Source organism: Saimiri boliviensis, chromosome 11, assembly GCF_048565385.1.
Source record: "Saimiri boliviensis isolate mSaiBol1 chromosome 11, mSaiBol1.pri, whole genome shotgun sequence".
Taxonomy (NCBI): domain Eukaryota; kingdom Metazoa; phylum Chordata; class Mammalia; order Primates; family Cebidae; genus Saimiri; species Saimiri boliviensis.
In genome coordinates, this window is record NC_133459.1 from 29,955,327 (window position 1) to 29,975,235 (window position 19,909).

Here is a 19,909-nt window from a genome sequence, read left to right on the forward strand (position 1 = left end):
GCAGACACTGCTGAAATCTAGCATTGTAATTAGGAATGTGTTTTGCCAATCCCTCATAGAAGTGGTATGCTGTTTCCAAACTTCCTTGAGGCCTATACACCTTGTTTGTGCAGGGCCCAAAAGCATTCACGATTTGCCACAAAAAAATCTACAGCAGGGGCCGGGCATGGTGGCTCACACCTGTAATCCCTGCACTTTGGGAAGTCGAGGTGGGTGGATCACCTGAGGTCAGGAGTTCAAGACCAGCCTGGTCAACATGGTGAAACCTCATCTCTACACTGAAAATACAAAAATTTGCCAGGTGTGGTGGCAGGTGCCTATAATTCCAGCTACTTGGGAGGCTGAGGCAGGAGAATTGCTTGAACCCGGGAGGCGGAGGTTGCAGTGAGCCAAAATCGCACAAAACTCCGTCTTTAAAAACAATAATAATAATCTAGAGCAGGAATTTAAGCAAAACATTTTTCAAGTATCCTAATCAGCTGTTCAATGAAAATCTGGGCATCTGCTTAGTGAAGGTACTTCTGGAGATTAAAAAAAAAAGACATAGCCTCTGCTCTCAAGGAGTGTTCAGTATAACAAGGAAAACTTAAGACGTTTAAACAAGTAACGTGAGGCTTATGCAAGGTACAGTTGGCAGTTGCAAAGAGAACAGAGGGGTTAACTCTGGTGGAACAGAGATGTGAGTGAGAAAGGGAAGCTTCCACAGAAAATGAAGCACCTGAGTGTAGTCTGGAAGAAGGAAGATTTTTTTTTAAAACTTAGACAAATAGAAGGGTATTTACTAGGAGAAGGTAAGTAGAGGGGCCTGAAAAAACTGCTGGATTCTAAGAAATTAGGCACTCAGAGGCCGATGATGAGGTAGACAGGCAGAGGCCAGCTCATGAAAGGTTTTGAATGGCTGGCTTGCATTTTATTTCCTTCGCTGGGGGATCACAGAAGGGTTCAAAGTAGAAGAATGAGTCATTCAGATTTACATTCTGGAAAGATCCTTCTTGAGACCAGAGGATGTAAAGTTAGTGAGGATCTATCCTATTTGTGTGTTTGTGTAGTAGAAATGGGGTTTAGCTATGTTGGTCAGGGTCATCTTGAACTTCTGGCTTCAAGGAATCCACCCGCTTTGGCCTCCTAAAGTGCTGGGATTACGGACATGGCCACCACACCCAGCCTAATCTATCCTTTTAACCATTACATTAAAAAATAAAAATTACAAACTGAACTCCCATCCTAACTAGAGCTCAGGATTATAAGAAATGCCAAAGACTGCCAGCCAGACCAATAGACTCTCAAGTGACATTTTTCTTTTTTCTTCATTTTCTTCTGACTCCCCAATCCTATCACCAGGGAGGAAGTTCCAAGAGATTGATGGGAACAGCATATCTGCTCACAAATATACACAGAATTTGTTCACCTTCGGTTTTAAAAAGGGTTCCCATTCCTTATTTCTCTTTCTCAGAACAGGCAGTGTTACCTAAGATAGACTGAGAAACAAACAAAAACCAGGCTCTCTGAGGAGCATCTCCTAATGTAGAGAGGCAATGTGGTGATTTGTCACGCAAGTGCTCAAGACTGGTAAGCCTCTAAGTGCTTCAAAGGTACGTATTTGTTAATTGACTAGAGGTAACAAGATAAGAGTGGTAAGATTATTAGCCCTCTAGAGATAAAGCTCTGGTCCTGGCTCTACCACTGTCTGAGTGATGACTATTTGATCTTGGCCAGATCAATTAACCTTGTAGGGCCTCACTTAGTCACCTATGAAATGAAAGATGGAGGTGATGCCTAAGGTTCTTTTCAGGTTTGACATTTCCTGAGTCTTTCTAATCGAGCCTCTCTTTTGCATGTTGAGAGAAATGTATGAGGTCTTTAGGACAACTAAGAGTCTTCCAGGTTCGACAGAATAATTACTCTCCCCTCTGCATGTAACAATTAAAAAAAAAAAAAACACCTTTTTTTTTCTTCTCTGAGACAGAGTTTCGCTCTTGTTACGCAGGCTGGAGTGCAATGGCGCGATCTCAGCTCACTGTAAGTAACCTCTGCCTCCTGGGTTCAGGCAATTCTCCTGCCTCAGCCTCCTGAGTAGCTGGGCTTACAGGCACGTGCCACCATGCCCAGCTAACTTTTTTGTATTTTTAGTAGAGACAGGGTTTCACCATATTGACCAGGATGTTCTTGATATCTTGACCTCATGATCCACCCGCCTCGGCCTCCCAAAGTGCTGGGATTACAGGCTTGAACCACCGCGCCCGGCTTAAAAACCTTTTTTTTTTTAATTTTTGTTTTTTTGTTGTGATGGAGTCACACTCTGTTGTCCAGGCTGCACAGCAGTGGCATGATCTTGGCTGGCTGCAACCTCTACCTCCCAGGTTCAAGCAATTCTCATGCCTCAGCTTCCCAAGTAGCTGGGTCTATAGGTGTGTGCCACCATGCCTGGCTAATGTTTATATTTTTAGTAGAGAAGGGGATTGTACCATGTTGGCCAGGCTGGTTTGAAACTCCTGGCCTTAAGTGATCTGCCCTCCTCAGACTCCCAAAGTGCTGGCATTATAAGCATTTTGTGCCAGGCCACCGAGCCACCGTGCCGGGCCAGCAACAGGGTATTTTTAATAGGGAGAAGACTAACTTCTGAGTAAATTCTAACACACATCCCTACCTCTCCAGTCCATCTCTGTTATATGGGAGCAAAAATAAAGAAATAATTCTAGCAACCTGGTTCAAATATTAACTGCTGCTGCCAGAAAACAATATGGCAGCCTATATGTATCCCAAATAAGAAACACCCTTATACTTGTTAACACATTAATTTTCATCTGGATAGCTATTCTAAGAAAACAAAAACAGGAAAAGTTTAATGCACAAATATGTCCATAGCAGCATAATCTGTGATTGTGACTCAATTGAAACAGCCTAAATGTCCAATGACATGGTTGTCACTAAATTATTCAATATTGTAATAATAAAAATAAAAATGATGATGATGATGACAGCTGACATATATTGAACATACTATGTGCCTGCCACAGTGCTAGGAATACTATATCCTTACTTCATTTAATTCATGTAACAATTACATGAAGTGAGCTGACAATTCCCATTTAGAGATTAGAAATGGAGACGATGAGGTTCAAACAACTTTCTTTCTTTCTTTTTTTTTTTTTTTTGAGACAAAGTCTCACTGTGTGCCCAGGCTGGAGTGCAGTGGCACAATCTCAGCTCACTGCAACCTCTACCTCTCGGGTTCAAGGGATTCTCCTGCTTCAACCTCCTGAGTAGCTGGGATTACAGACCTGCGTCACCACGGCCAGCTAATTTTGTATTTTTAGTCGAGACGGGGTTGCACCATGTTAGGCTGATCTCAAACTCCTCACCTCTTGATCTGCCTGCCAAGTGCTGGGATTACATGCGTGAGCCACTGTGTCCAGCCTTAAAACAATTTTCTTAAGATCATAAAGCTAACAATTAAGTGGCAGAATCAGAAAAATGATCTCAATTTCGCTGAAGCCCAGGAATTCAAGGTTAGAGTGAGCTACGATTCTACCACCACCCTGCAGTCTGGGCAACATGAGACCTCAAAATAAAACAAAAATGGACAAGAAAATGATTCTAACTATAATTCTAAGAAAATAAGAATGATTTGATAGAAAGCAACTAGAGGTGGGCTTAGTTTAGGAAATACTTTCTAGAAGAGATAACTATACTGAGATCTGAAGACAAGACAGCAAGTCACTGCAATGCATCAAAGGTTGGGGGGGTGGTTCATGATAAAGGACCAGCTATGTGGTAATAAGCGAAAAGAGATCATGGCTGGGGCTGGGCACAGTGGCTCAAGTCTGTAATCCCAACACTTTGGGAGGCCAAGGAGGGAGATTGCTTGAAGCTAGGAACATGGTGAGACCTTAGTTCTAAAATTTAAAAAAAAAAAAAAATTGACGGGGTGTGGTGGTTCATGCCTGTAATCCCAGCACTTGGGAAGGCTGAGGCAGGTGGCTCACCTGAGGTCAGGAGTTCAAGATCAGCCTGGTCAACATGGTGAAACCCCATCTCTACTAAAAATACAAAAAAATTAGCCAGCCGTGGTGGCAGGTGTCTGTAATCCCAGCTACTTGGGAGGCTGAGGCAGGAGAATTGCTTGAGCCCAGGAGGTTGCAGTGAGCTAAGGTTGCACCACTGCACTCCAGCCTGGTGCCTGGTGACGGAGTGAGACTCTGTCTCAAAAATAAATAAATAAATAAATAAATAAAACCAAATTAATGTTTTTAATTTTAAACATTAATAATAGAACATAATTTAGAATTGCCGAGGTGAGAGAATTATCTCTACTGAAAATACAAAAATTAGCAGGGCATGGTAGTGGGCGCCCGTAATCCCAACTACTTGGGAGGTTGAGGCAAGATAATTGCTTGAACCCGGGAGGTGGAGGCTGCAGTGAGTCAAGATCCCACCACCGCACTTCATCCTGGCAGCAGAGCGAGACTTGCCTCAAAAAACAAAAAACAAAAAAGGATAAAGACTACATGGACACAATGTAAATTTATAAACTAGAGTAAGTAGGAATTCACCAATAAAAACCAGCATTGAAGGGCTCCCCAAAGAAACAAGCAATATTTTAGAAAAAATAGTAGTGCTGTACACAATTGCTGTATTCATGGAACTACATTTATACATTTCCCATATTTGAGGTTAAGTTCAAATTTCAGAGCCAAACTGGTATAAAACAGCAGACAGTGATGGAGATTTGTTATCTGCAGAAATAACCCTAAAGGAAGGCATAACATACAGCATATCTTTAAGAAAACATGAAAAACCTTCAAATTCTGAAAGGGGACTGGGTATACTTTCTTTAGGACTATATATCACTATTGTCATTAGAAGGCCTAGAAACAGTCTAGATAAAGCGCCCGAAGTAAGCCATACTTTCAGCAGTAAAAACACTTTACTAACTCAAGAGTATTACAGTTTAGGTTAGTCTACCCCCACAGAGAAGATCAGGGCATCAATCAGATTCTTACAGCTTAAATAAAAGAAGCTAGCCTCAAAAGGTTATATATATATATATGATTCCTTATATGATATTCTCAGAAAGAAATTATAGGGAAAAGAAGAGATCAATAATTAGGAAGTGTTAGGTCTGACATAAGGGGAACACTTAGGAAATTTTTGGAGTGATGAAAATTGTTAAGTACTCTACTGGTGATAGTGAATGTATGCAAACATTAGAATTCTTCTAACTATGGCTGGGTGTGGTGGCTCTGCTTAAAGAAGGTGCTTAAAGTCACAAAACTAGAAAATGGTGAAACTGGGATTAGAACCCAAGTCAATTACTTGAATGTTTGAGCTACATTGTACTGCCATAAGGTCTACGGCCTCTTTCTCTAATATTACCTTCTCTCATTCTTAGAAAAACTTAGAATTCTAATTCCCTTTCCACAGTGTCGAAAACACAGTGAGAGATAAGGATACAGAATCACAAACTGATTCAATGCTCTCATTAAACTGGTTAAAAAAAATTTTGAATGTCTTTAAAAGGAAATGCACTCTATTTTTAACAGTCCCCTCCAGAGACTTCACATTAAGTGCCTGATCCCTGACAGCATTTATAAGATCTGCAATACAACCTTTAATTTAGGAAGTCAATCAAGATAGGAGAAAAAGAAAATAAGTTTCAACTTACTATTTTTCTTTCAATTGGTATTAAGTGCAAAGCTACCATAATCTCAGAAGTTTGAAAAAATTCGTTTCTAAGTGCAGATAGATGAAATGGAAGTATATCATAAATATCAAGCATACCTTGATATCATTGTCTATTCCACCAGAAATAATCTGATCACTTGTGTCATTGAAGGTCACAGCTAACACCTGGTATGTGTTCTGAAATGTCTGGATGGCTGCTTTCTTCCGGATGTCCCAAAGCTGAAGCAAAGGACAAGAGAGTCTATCAGTAACATCATTCTAAGAAGTAACTGCATAATACAAATATCCCTAAGTATGAGGACTTTGTGGACACATCTATAATTGGGATCCCATTTCACAAACTCCTTGATATCCTAACAACACATATGGTAAGCAGTGTCTTCAATTTTGCCAAGATATTTGAGGGCAAATAACAACTTCGGTTATATTTTCAGACTCTTTTGTTAAAGTGAATAGAGTTAAATCAACATACTCTTAGAATGAAATTCCTCTAAAGTCTTAGTTCATATATTTTTTTAGGACAACAAGGGTATCAGATAGTTTCTTCAACTGTAGATACTAACTCATTAGTGGGCTACGATCCACATTAAAAAAAAAAATAGGGTATGTCAGTGAAAATAGTATAATAAACAATGACAAAAGCTTGTCCCTCCACAAAAGCAGCAAATTAAGCAGCAAAAATCTGTCAGAATCAACTGTTGGAATTCCAGAAACTAATCAAAAGTTTATAATAACCAGGCAAACCCTTAATGAGGAAAAAGGGAAACAAAAAACCACCTGAGTCCCAGTAAAAGGGCTTTGTAGTGTTTTAACTTATGCTGGCTCTGTCTCCTACTCAGCAATGGCTTTCAAGGTAACCCACATTCCTAGACGCTTTCCTAGTACTGAGGAAGCAAAGGGGTCCTATTTCTTATTGTTAAAGAATAAACAATAAAAATTGTTTATTTTTACCTATCTGGTGGCTCTCTGAAGGATGAGCTCAAAGGACTTGCATTTATTTTGCCTAACTTGGAACTTTACTTGAAAACATTTAAAAGAAAAGACATTATTAGCCTCTGGTGCCTGGGGGCAAGGAAAAACAGTTGGGGAATCAAGTCCAAACTTCTTAACTTGGAATTCAAGGTCTTAACAATTTGGATCCCATATATTTTATAAACTGTACTATAGTCTTTGCCTCAAAAGATTCTTTACTCAGGTCAAATCTATCTTTGTCGTTCTCCTAAAAGTTACGGTAGTCAAAGTTTGTTTAAAATAATTTAGAATTTTAGTTCCAGATAGCTATCACTTTTTTTTTTTTTTTTTTTTTTTTTTTTTTAAGGCAGAGTTTTGCTCTTGTTACCCAGCCTGGAGTACAATGGCGCCATCTCGGCTCACTGCAACCTCCACCTCCTGGGTTCAGGCAATTCTCCTGCCTCAGCCTCCTGAATAGCTGGGATTACAGGCATGAGCTACCATGCCCAGCTAATTTTTTGTATTTTTAGTAGAGATGGGGTTTCACCATATTGACCAGGATGGTCTCGATCTCTTGACCTCATGATCCACCCGCCTCGGCCTCCCAAAGTGCTGGGATTACAGGCGTGAGCCACTGTGCCTGGCCTGCTATCACTTTTAATAATTATTTTACTTTGAAACAATCATAAGTTTATAGAAAACCTGGAAGTAAAAAAGAACACTTTTTTTGGTCTAAATCATTTGAGAGTAAGTTGCTTATGTAATGCCTTATCACTCCTTTTTTTTTGTTTTTTGTTTTTTGTTTTTTGAGAGAGTCTTCCTTTGTTGCCCAGTCTGGAGTGCAGTAGCATGCTCTCCACTCACTGCAACCTCTACCTCCCGGGTTCAAGCGATTCTCCTGCCTCAGCCTCCTGAGTAGCTGGGATTACAGGCACCTACCACCATGCCCGGCTAACATTTTTGTATTTTTAATAGAGACAGGGTTTCTCCATGTTGGCCAGGCTGGTTTTGAACTCCTGACCTCAAGTGATCCGCACACTTCAGCCTCCCAAAGTGCTAGGATTACAGGCATGAGCCACTGAGCCCAGCCCCTTATCACTCCTAAATAGTGTTTGTCTACAAAGATGTTCTCCTACATCATCTCAACATAACCATTAAAATCAAGAAATACAGATACATTATCACCATTTTATCCTCAAATCCCACTCAAGTTATACCACCTATCCCAAAAGTCTTTTATTGCAAAGATTTGGTCTGGAATCATATGTTAAATTTAGACTCCAGCCTGGAAGATTCTCAGACTTTTCTTGAGTTTTATGAACTCAACACTTCTGAAAGTTACAGGACAGTTAGGATCCTCAATCTAGGTTTGTCTTATGTTTCCTCATGATTAGATTTAAGTTATACATCTTTGGCAGGAATATCACAGAAATGATGTTGCATCTTTGTTGTATCCTAGCAAACGGCTCATGACTTTGACTCATCCCATTACTACCTATGGTTGATTTAATAATTTAGTTAGGATGTTCTTTTGACAAGCTTTCTTGCACAAGATGTTCCAGGCTTATCTTGTACTTTCACTGCCCTCAGCCTGAAATAGGAACCCTGGTTCCTTTTAGTGGAAAACAGTACTTAAAGGCCATGACCCGTGAAGTAAGGGGTGCTCATTGCTAATGGGGTCTTGTTGCTCCGAAACATTTTCAAGTGGATGGTCAGGCAATACATGTACATTTAGGTACACCCACACCTATACACTCACACATTCATGTCTTTTTTCTATGCCTATCTGTCTCTATACTTAATGTCAAGAGTTTACACATACACCTCACACAAGATACATTTTAGTTTTCTCCTCTTTTGTACTGGTAACTCCTTTCTCAGAGAGAGAAATCAGCCTTCCATTAAACTCAATATATTCACTTATTTGATTACGCTTCCTGCATGCAACCAGTTTCCCATATTCTATTCCATCCTTCCCCTGCATAGCTGTCCTTTCCCTATTTGAACTGTTGATTCCTATTCTTGGTTGAACTTATCTGGGACTCCTCCTTACCCAACTTCAATCATTCCTCTGTGTGAACACTCTCATCACTTGCTATGGCTCCTTTCCAGTCTGCACTTCAAGTTCCAGGCATGCTGTCATCATCTTGCTCAGTCTCAGACTCCCTACACCAAATTGCTTCTACCCTGTGTGGATGCTCTCGGTTCAGGCTTTGACATCCACACTCTCCCCATATTGCTTCATGAATAGACGACCCTTTCACTCAACTAGGGCACTGACTCTCCATGTTAGGCTGCTGCCCCTGCCTCACCCTCAAATTCCCCACACTGGTTACCTACCCTGTGTTGTACAGATGCCTTCCTCACCCTCTGACTACTCCCTACAATGTACTGCCCTGCCCTGTGTTGATACCTCTCGTTACCACATATGGGCTCTGACACCCCACCCTGGGCCACCTTGGCCCACCTCCAACTATAGCACCTTCCCTGCTTTGGCCTATATAACTGGCTTTAGGACTGAAATACTCATGAAAGGGAAAAATTTATATATATATGAGTACATACAAACACATATACACATACATACACACAGTATTTCACTTTATTAGAAGAATGTGCTTGATAAAAAGTTGAAAACGATCTATATGCATAATGCCCAGAACATTACTTCTAAACTAAAAATGCAAGTGCTGTTGGGAACCTCTGCTTTCTGTTAAGAAATGAAACGTAAAAAGCAACATGACTTTTCTCCTTTTAAACTGAAGTTATTCAATTCCTGTACCTGCAACCTAGTAACAAAAAAACAGTAACACAAAAGCATTCCAACTTCCCGAGTAACTGAAAAGTACGTTGCAAAAAGTTATTTAATGATGCCTTAAACATAAATATACTGAAATTAAAAATAGGAGCTGGTGAAAAAGCAGTCAGCTTTAGGTGATTTGACATATTGCTCATTAAAAAAAGTATTAAGTATTGAGTAATGAGGTAAAAATAACTATTCCAAATCATGTTTACTTCAGGCAGAAGAGAAGCAAAAAACCAAAAGAAGGAAGACTACTTTTTCTACTACTTAAATAGTTCCTAGATATTTATTACAGCAGGCCCTCAATAATAAAGTTAACAAAATTCACTAGTATTTCTACCTGTTATCTTCTGAAATGCCAATTAGCAAATCAGCTACTGTTAAGACCCTCAAACTACAGTAACATCTAGGTCAGAGCTCTGATTTAGAAAACAATCTTATACCACAGACTCTCCTCCCATCCAAGCATCAAGGAGCCCCAAGTGATTAGGCACAGGAAAACCACTTAGCAGAAAAACATCTCGGCCAAGTGTGGTGGCTCATGCTTGTAATCCCAGCACTTTGGGAAGCGGAGATGCATTGATTACCTGAGGTCAGGAGTTCGAGATCAGTGTGGCCAACATGGTGAAACCCTGTCTCTACTAAACATAAAAAAAGCATCCGGATGTGGTGATGGGAACCTGTAATCCCTGCTACTCAAGAGGCTAATGCTGGAGAATCACTTGCACCCAGGAGGCAGAGGCTACAGTGAGCAGAGATTGTGCCACTGCACTCCAGCCTGGGCGACAGAGTGAGATCCTGTCTTAAAGAAAAAAAAAAGCAAATTCATTTAAAAAGCAGTATGGGGGTGGAGTCTCCCAGATGTATTCTTTAGAAGTCCCTCCCTGTTTAATAATTAAAATATAAACCAGAGTCCAAAATTCATGTCAAAGAAAGAATCAAATGTGGTACGACGCACTGTGTCCATGTGTGCCTCTGAGTTATTTCTAGGCCTCAGTTTCCTTATTTGTAAAATAAGGATGCTCAATGAGATCAGTGGCTCCCAGAATGTCAGACTGGCTACTATGAATCACTTGAAGGACACATTAAATAAGTCCTGATTCCCATTTCAGATCCACTGAACCAAATTCTTTGGGTATTTTTAACAGGTTCTTCAGATGATGATATAAAGATAGGCTGGAAACAATGTGACTAAACGATTTTTTTTTAAGATGGGGTTTCACCATGTTGGTCAGGCTGGTCTTGAACTCCCAACCTCAGGTGATCCACCTGCCTTGGCCTCCGAAGTGTTTGGATTACAGGCGTGAGCCACCATGCCCGGCTAAATGATGTTTAAGTTCAAATCTTGTGCTATACTAAAACCATTCACTTAAGTTTTTATATATTGTCTGTAATCTCACGACAGCCTTTTTTTTTTTTTTTTTTTTTGCTGCTTCCCTGTAGGTAAAGATACTCATAACAGCCTTGAAAGACAAGCATGTTACTGTCACTGTTCTGAAGATTAAAAAACAAGCTCAGAAAAGGAACTGCCCAACCTCACACAATTAACAGCTGAGCCAAGAATCAAATCCATATGGTCCACTTTATTCCAAGTAACAATTTATTCTATGGTTCTATTATTGTTCTGTAGGGTAATTAAAACACATATTAAATGTTTTATTTTAAATGGGGGAAAAATTTCAAGTATCTGTTATTGGAAATGACTGCTAAAATTAAGTTGTGCAGAGGAAGGTAGAGTACAAGTGGAGAGGCAAGGTAAGGTTCACAGTACCTCACCTCAGAAACCGCAACACAGACAGACAATACCCACCTTAACTGTGCCATCGTCACTGCCAGTGCAGACAAGTTGAGGCCCTCTCCTGGCTGGATAACAGGAATTCACAAAGGAAGTATGTCCCTTTAGCCTTTTAACCCTCTCACCTGTTTCACTATCCCACACAGCCACAGTTTTATCTGTGGATGCTGAGAAGAGCATACTAGAAAGTAAGAGGAAGAACAAAAAAGAAGTAAGTGAACACAAACAATAACTATCTTTTGTACTTGCCAAATGATGCCAAACTCTTCAAGATCACTGACCTGCTGTGCTTTGCGAGTTTGCCCATGATGCTGGAATGCCTCACCCCACCAAAATCCTATTTGTGCTCTAGACCCAGATATAAGATCTACCCCTATGAAGAAGTTTTAAAACTTCCCCTTCTTTAGGGCCGGGCTTGGTGGCTCAAGCCTGTAATCCCAGCACTTTGGGAAGCCGAGGCGGGTGGATCACAAGGTCGAGAGATCGAGACCATCCTGGTCAACATAGTGAAACCCCGTCTCTACTAAAAATACAAAAAACTAGCTGGGCGTGGTGGTGCGTGCCTGTAATCCCAGCTACTTAGGAGGCTGAGGCAGGAGAATTGCCTGAGCCCAGGAGGTGGAGGTTGCGGTGAGCCGAGATCACGCCATTGCACTCCAGCCTGGGTAACGAGAGCGAAACTCCGTCTCAAAAAAAAAAAAAAAAAAAAACAAAAAAAACAAAAACTTCCCCTTCTTTGAGTCCCCAAGACATACATCTAATATAGCAGTTTGTTCTTTTCTCTTTTGTGATAGGTTTTGTTCTATCTTTTTCTCCTTTGTGATAGGTAACGTTTTACAAATAAGACGCCCTCTCACATGGAAATGTTTAATCACTCCCTGGTGCTGCAGAGGTAAGACAGACTATGCCAACTTTGGACCTGACAACTGAGTAACTCCAATCCTTTCTCTCTACCAAACTTTTTCTTTTGTCTCTGAGGACAATTTCTTTCTTACAGTTTTTTTTGAGATGAGATCTTGCTTTGTCGCCCAGGCTGGAATCACGGCTCACTGAAGCCTCGACCTCCTGGGCTCAAGTGATCCTCCCACCTCAGGCTGTGGTCCCTCTTGAGCAGCTGGGACCACAGGTCTGTGCCACCATGCCCAGCTACTTTTTAAAATCATTTGTAGAGGCAAGTTCTCATTATGTTGTCCAGGCTAGTCTTCCACTTCTGGGATCAAGCAGTCTTCCTGTTTCAGCCTCCCAAAGAGCTAGGGTTACAGGCATGAGCAACCACACCCAGCCTCTGAGGATGATTTCTAAGTAATAACTGATTTTATAATGCTTTCTTTTTTGATTTTTTTGAGATGGAGTCTCACTGTGCTGCCCAGGGTGGTTTTGAACTCTTGGGCTCCAGGAGTCCTCCTGTTTCAGCCTCCCAAATAGCTGGGATTATAAATGCATCCCACTGTGCCGAGCTTTCTAATGCTTTCTTTTATTTAAAATGTATAAAATGCTGTGTCAATTGATGGCACACCCTAAGATTTTAGAGGTCAGAAATGTAAAACAAGTTGGGCGTGGTGGCTCAGGCCTGTAATCCTAGCACTTTGAGAGGCTGAGGCAGGCAGATCACCTGAGGTCAGGAGTTCGAGACCAGCCTGACCAACATGGAGAAACCCCATCTCTACTAAAAATACAAATTAGCCAGGTGTGGTGGCGTGTGCCTGTAATCAGCTACATGGGAGGCTGAGGTAGGAGAATTGCTTGAACCTGAGAGGCGGAGGTTGTGGTGAGGTGAGATTGTGCCATTGTATTCCAGCCTGGGCAACAGAAACAGAAATGAACTACATCTCAAAAAAAAAAAAAAAAAAAAAAAGTGAAACAATGAATGCTTACCAGAATATCTAACAATGGAATTAATTTTGTATAGTCTGATTTCTATGTTATCTATAATATATTCCAAAATAATATAGTCATTAAAATGTTTATGACATCAGATGCTGGCTGAGCAATGTTAAAAAGGCAGAAATAAGACTGTACACATAGTTCTAATAAACATGTAAAAACTAAACAGTTCTGAGTAGAAAAAAGGCATTAGAAAAAGGTATAAAATAAACAGTGATTATCTTTGGAGTGACAGAAACATGGACTATTTTTTCATCTTTCTGCTTTTTTGGGTTACTCAAAATAAATGATTTTTATAATAAAAATAATTTCAGGCCACACTTGATGGTTAATGCCTGTAATCACAGCATTACTGGGAGGCTGAGGCAGGTGAACTGCTTGAGCTCAGGAGCAATATAGTGAGACCATGTCTCTACAAATGATTTTTAAAAATTAGCTGGGCATGGAGGCATGGGCTTGTAGTCCCAGCTATTTAGAAGGCTGAGGTGAGAGGATTCCTTGAGTCCAGGAGGTTGAGGCTGCAGTGAGTCATGTTCGTGTCACTACACTCCAGCCTACATATAAAAATCACATTTTTTGTCTTAAAAAAAAAAAGAACGCAAGTTTGTCTGGGTTGTGGAAATGACAGACACGATCTCTTTATATTTGCATACACAGACAGTAACACTTCACTTGGGGTGACAGTGATGAATGGAATAATAAAAGTAGCTACCCAAAATTAGTAGATTTTGATAGCAAGGTCTCCCGAGAGAGGATAAAGGTGAAAGGACACCAAGAAGAATTAGTATGAGAAGCAGCTGTCATTCCATTATGTAGAATACTCACCTGCCATCTGTGTTGTAATGCAGTTCCATCACTGCTCCACTGTGTCCCTTCAGTGTGGCATAGTTATCACAGTCACCATAGACATTCCACAACACTGTTAGGAAGACAGGGGTTCTGTGAGCATTACTAGGCAAAGGGTACTTAAGAATTTATCAGAGCAACAGTTTTCAGGCACAGCGCAGTGGCTCATGCCTATAATCCAGCACTTTGTGAGGCCGAGATGGGTGGACCACTTTAGGTCAGGAGCTTGAGATGAGGGTGACATGGCGAAACCCCATCTCTACTAAAAATACAAAAATTAGCCAGGCATGGAGGCAGGCACCTGTAACCCCAGCTACTCGGGAGGCTGAGGCAGAAAAATTGCCTGAACCTGGGAGACAGAGGTTGCAGTGAGCCGGAGATAGTGCCACTGCATTTCAGTCTGGGTGACAGAGTAAGACTTTGTCTCAAAAAAAAAAAAAATTTACAAATTATACTCTCTGGAACACTACTGGTTTTAACAGTGGACTAATTTTCTTGACACTAAAAAATAATGGCAATATGTTAATAAGGTTTAAAAAAAAAACCTAACATAAAATTTTTAAGACCTTATTTTTTTTCTCCTGTAACTTTAAAAAAGCATCTAACTTTTTTTTTTTTTCTTTTTTTTTTTTTTTTGAGACAAGAGCTTCATTTTGTTGCCCAGGCTGGAGTGCAGTCGCGTGGTCTCCGCTAACTGCAACCTCTGCCTCCTGGGTTCAAGCAATTCTCATGCCTCAGCCCCCTACGTAGCTGAGATACAGGCGCTGCCACCACATTCGGCTGATTTTTTTTGTTTTTTTTGAGACGGAGTTTCGCTCTTGTTACCCAGGCTGGAGTGCAATGGCGCAATCTCGGCTCACCGCAACCTCCGCCTCCTGGGTTCAGGCAATTCTCCTGCCTCAGCCTCCTGAGTAGCTGGGGTTACAGGAATGCACCACCATGCCCAGCTAATTTTTTGTATTTTTTAGTAGAGACGGGGTTTCACTATGTTGACCAGGATGGTCTTGATCTCTTGACCTCGTGATCCACCCGCCTCAGCCTCCCAAAGTGCTGGGATTATAGGCTTGAGCCACCGCGCCCGGCTCTGATTTTTTTTTTTATTTAGTAGAGATAGGGTTTCACTATGTTGCCCAGGCTGGTCTCGAACTCCTGAGCTCAGGCAATCTGCCTATCTGAACCTCCCAAAGTGTTAGGATTACAGGCATGAGCCACCACACCCGTCCAGCACCCAACCTTTAAAGTCAGCTCTGAGTCTGAAAGCAGACTGCCAAATGACAGCACTTATGGAAAACCTAAGGCGGCCATAATTAAAGTTCACATGGTAATGACTTCATATTACATTTATTAATTCTATATGCACTAAGTACCTACATGTCAGACTTAGGGTAAATGAGTAGACACAGCTGCTATCCTGAGGGAGCTTGGTCTAGCAAAAAGTCAAGTTTGGTAAGTGTTACTAAGGATCACCCACAGACATAAGTGGTACCTATAGATGACATTATTTTTTTACTGATAAAACTATGGAGTTTGGGCTGGGTGTGGTGCCTCATGCCTGTAATACCAGCATTTTGGGAGGCTGAGATGGGTGGATCACTGGAGGTCAGAAGCTGGACACCAGCTTGGTCAACATGGTGAAACCCCATCTCTACTAAAGCACAAAAATTATCCAGGTGTGGTGGCGGGTACCTGTAATCCCAGATACTCGGGAGGCTGAGGCACAAGAATCGCTTGAACCCAGGAGGCAGAGATTACATGGCATCACTGCACTCCAGCCTGAGTGACAGAGTGAGACTCCATCTCCAAAAAAAAAAAAAACAAAAAAAACAAAACAAAACAAACAAAAAAAACCACAAACAACTAACCAGCCAAACAACAAAAAAACCCTATGTAGTTTTTCTGATAAAATTAAGAATAGCAATAATTCATATATGTTTTGCAAAGATCCATAGCCATCCAGACGTTTGGCCACTAGCAAGCTTAAGGATCACAGAGCCAGAACATCCAAATCAAAATGGGCAGTGAAGATGGGTATCATCCACTTGAGGCAAAGGGTTAACAGAAAACAGCCAAAGAACTCATTTCACCTCATAATCTGGTAAGAGCAGCTAACAGAAGTAGATGATTTTTTTTTCATTCTGGCTTCATTTGCTGGAATATAAATGAAATAACTTTTTCTACTTACTTCTGAAAAATGGGCATTGAGAAATTCTACTTATTTCTCAAAAATGGAAATCTAGTAGCAGATCCTAATGTTGTACAGGTAGATTATTTAAGGGAGTTACCACTTTAGGATTCCTACTTTCCTATATGCTGGCTAGGATTCTGGGTGTGAATTAAGAGGACTTTATACCTTTGGGGGAAAAAAAGTTATTTCTCTCCTCATTACTCCCATCAACCTGTTATGTCTAGATTGCTAAGTGTCTTGGTAAATCAACAGGAGATTCGCCTCTATAAGGAAGATATTCTCAAACCAGAACAACTCACTTTCCAACTAGTAAAATAACTCCTTCTGTATTTACCCCATGGACCCCAAGTTCTACAGCCAAGATCATTCAGCATGTTCATGCCCCAATTTTAGTATATTAGTTAGTCATGCAGCCTGTTATGTTGCTAACATAGATTGATACCTTCTGTGGCACCCAAAATTTTTAAAAAATCACTATCTGACAGAAAAAATTATTCCAGATTTAAAAACTATGCCTCACATATCAGTCGGTCAAATCCTGCAGATGCTAAGGTGGATCCGTTGGGGTGGAACTTGCAGCAGTATACTTCCCCTTCATGTCCAGAGAGCAGCATGATTGGGGCCTGAAGGGAGGAACACCTTGGAGGTCCCTAAACAAAAGAGAAGCACACCGTAACTACTGTATACGGGCAAAGGAGGCTACCATATTAGGGGTAGGGAGTGGAGGAAAAGACCAGAAAAAGAACGATTAAGTGGATTTCATCTGATTTAGAGAATGGCCCCTTTTCTCACATGAATGCCCTCAGTTTGGTACTTTCTGAAACTTTCCATTATCTACCTCTTATAATGACTCTCCTGTTCATTCTCTCGGCTCTTGTTGTATAATCAATTTTTTGCAGGGTACAGGGTCTCACATCGTCACCTAGGCTGGACTGCAGTGGCGAGATCATGGTTTACTGCAGCTTCAAATTCCTGGGCTCAAGTGATCCTCCTGCTTCAGCCTCCTGAGTAGCCAGGACTGCAGGCATGCACTAGCATGCCATGCTGATTTTTTCAGTTTTTGTGGAGATGAGGTCTTGCTACATTGCCCAGACTGGTCTCAAACTCCTGGCCCTGCTCCTTGACTTCCCAAAGCACTGAGATTACAGGAATAAGCCACTGTACCTGTCCTGGCTTATTTAATGAAGGACAGAACTGACTTTCCCAAGAATCCTGCATGGTATGGAGTACTGGGTGAAATAGTTTTATTTTTAAATTTTGGGGGTTTTTTGAGACAGTCTCACTCAGTCGCCCAGGCAGGAGGACAGCGGCATGACCTCAGCTCGCTGCAACCTCTGCTTTCCAGGTTCAAAGGATCTGGTGCCTCAGCCTCCAGAGCAGCCCAGATTACAGGCGTGCACAATCATGTCCAGCTAATTTTTGTATTTTAAGTAGAGATGGGGTTTCACCATGTTGGCCAAGCTGGTCTCAAACTCCTGGCCTCAGTGATCCGCCTGCCTTGGCTTCCCAAAGTGCTGGGATTATAGGCTTGAGCCACTGTATCCAGCCTATTTTTATTTATTTTTTCCATAGCACAGAGATCCCCAGCATGAGTGAAGTAGTTTTGATTATGGTCTTGGATGCTAAGGCAACATTTGGGAAATTCATCTAAACCTGGGCTGACACGATCACTTGCAAATGGGAGAAGTATACTACCCAAAATCCAAATGTCTTCGGTACTTTCCAGCATATTCACTTTTTTTTTTTTTTTTGAGATGAAGTTTCGCTCTTGCTACCCAGGCTGGAGTGCAATGGCGTGATCTCGGCTCACTGCAACCTCCACCTCCTGGGTTCAGGCAATTCTCTTGCCTCAGCCTCCTAAGTAGCTGGGATTACAGGCACGCACCACCATGCCCAGCTAATTTTTTGTATTTTTAGTAGAGACGGGGTTTCACCATGTTGACTAGGATGGTCTCGATCTCTCGACCTCGTGATCCACCCGCCTCGGCCTCCCAAAGTGCTGGGATTACAGGCTTGAGCCACCGCGCCTGGCCCCATATTCACTTATTTATTTCTATTTTATTTTATGAAAAGGAGTCTTGCTCTGTTGCCCAGGTTAGAGTACAATGGCATGATCTTGGCTCACTGCAACTTCCACCTAACGGCTTCAAGCAATTCTCCTGTCTCAGCCTCCCCAGTGGCTGGAATTACAGTGCCTGCCACCACACCCAGATAATTTTTGTATTTTTAGTAAAGATGGGGTTTCACCATGTTGGTCCAGGCTGGTCTCGAACTCCTGACCTCAGGTGATCCGCCTGCCTCGGCCTCCCAAAGTGTTGGGATTACAAGCGTGAGTCACCACGCCCAGCCATATTCATATTTTTAAAAAATGCTATGTGCAGGCTGGGCGTGAGGCTCACACCTGTAATCCCAGAACTTTGGGGGGCCGAGGTGGGCAGATCACCTGAGGTCAGGAGTTTGAGACCAATCTGAACAACATGGCGAAACCCTGTCTCTACTAAAAATACAAAAGTTAGCTGGGCAGATCACCTGTGGTCGAGTTCGAGACCAGCCTGACCAACACGGTGAAACCCCGTCCCTATTAAAAATACAAAAATTGGCCGGGCGCGGTGGCTCAAGCCTGTAATCCCAGCACTTTGGGAGGCCGAGGTGGGTGGATCACGAGGTCGAGAGATCAAGACCATCCTGGTCAACATGGTGAAACCCCATCTCTACTAAAAATACAAAAAATTAGCTGGGCATGGTGGCACATGCCTGTAATCCCAGCTACTCAGGAGGCTGAGGCAGGAGAATTGCCTGAACCCAGGAGGCGGAGGTTGCGGTGAGCCGAGATCGCGCCATTGCACTCCAGCCTGGGTAACAAGAGCGAAACTCTGTCTCAAAAAAAAAAATAAATAAATAAAAAATAAAAATACAAAAATTAGTTAGGCATGGTGGCGGGACCTGTAATCCCAGCCACTTGGGAGGCTGAGGCAGGAGAATCGATTGCACCTGGGAGGCAGAGGTTGCAGTGAGCCAAGATTGCGCCATTCCACTCTAGCCTGGGCAACAAGAGCAAAACTCCATCTCAAATAAAAAAAGCAACAACAACAATAAAAGTTATGTTCTAGGCACTAGGCAAAGAGCAACAAACAAAATAAACAATAGGCCTTGCTGTTCCAGTAGGAAAGGGGAAGAGTAGGAGGGAGGGTGAGAGAAAACAAGCAAAATATGTACTTGATGTCATGTGCTATAGAGAAAATAAAAGGATGGGCCAGGCGTGGTGGCTCATGCCTGTAATCCTAGCACTTTGGGGAGCTGAGGTGGGTGGATCATGAGGTCAGGAGTTTAAGACCAGCCTGGCCAAGATGGTAAAACCCCATCTCTACTAAAAATACAAAACATTAGCCAGGTGTAGTGGTGGGCGCCTGTAATCTCATCTACTTGGGAAGCTGAGGCAAATAATTGCTTGAACCCAGAAGGTGCAGGTTGTAGTGAGCTGAGATCGTGTCATTGCACTCCAGCCTGGGTGACAGAGTGAGACTCCATCTCAAAAAAAGAAAAAAAAAAAAAGAAAGGAAGGAAGGATGGGCACGTTGGCTCATTCCTGTAATCCCAGCACTTTGGGAGGCCAAGGTATGTGGATTGTGTGAAATCCTGTCTCTACAAAAAAAAAAATTAGCTAGGCATGGTAGTGTGTGTCTGTGGTCCCATCTACTCAGGAGGCTGAGGCAGGAGGATCACTTGAGCCCTGGAGGCAGAGGTTGCACTAAGCCAGTGG

At 41.9% G+C, this 19,909-nt stretch overlaps 1 protein-coding gene across 1 annotated transcript in view; it reads right to left on the reverse strand.

Annotated features, from left to right (window-relative positions):
• Positions 1-19,909, reverse strand: part of SNRNP40 (small nuclear ribonucleoprotein U5 subunit 40) — a 37,018-nt gene that overhangs the window by 14,919 nt on the left and 2,190 nt on the right. Inside the window, exons 2-5 of the mRNA XM_003937592.3 lie at positions 16,670-16,799; positions 13,944-14,037; positions 11,250-11,415; positions 5,782-5,904 (exon numbers count right to left, since the gene is read on the reverse strand). Coding sequence (XP_003937641.1) covers positions 5,782-5,904; positions 11,250-11,415; positions 13,944-14,037; positions 16,670-16,799 — 513 coding nt within the window. The remainder of the gene's footprint in view (positions 1-5,781; positions 5,905-11,249; positions 11,416-13,943; positions 14,038-16,669; positions 16,800-19,909) is intronic.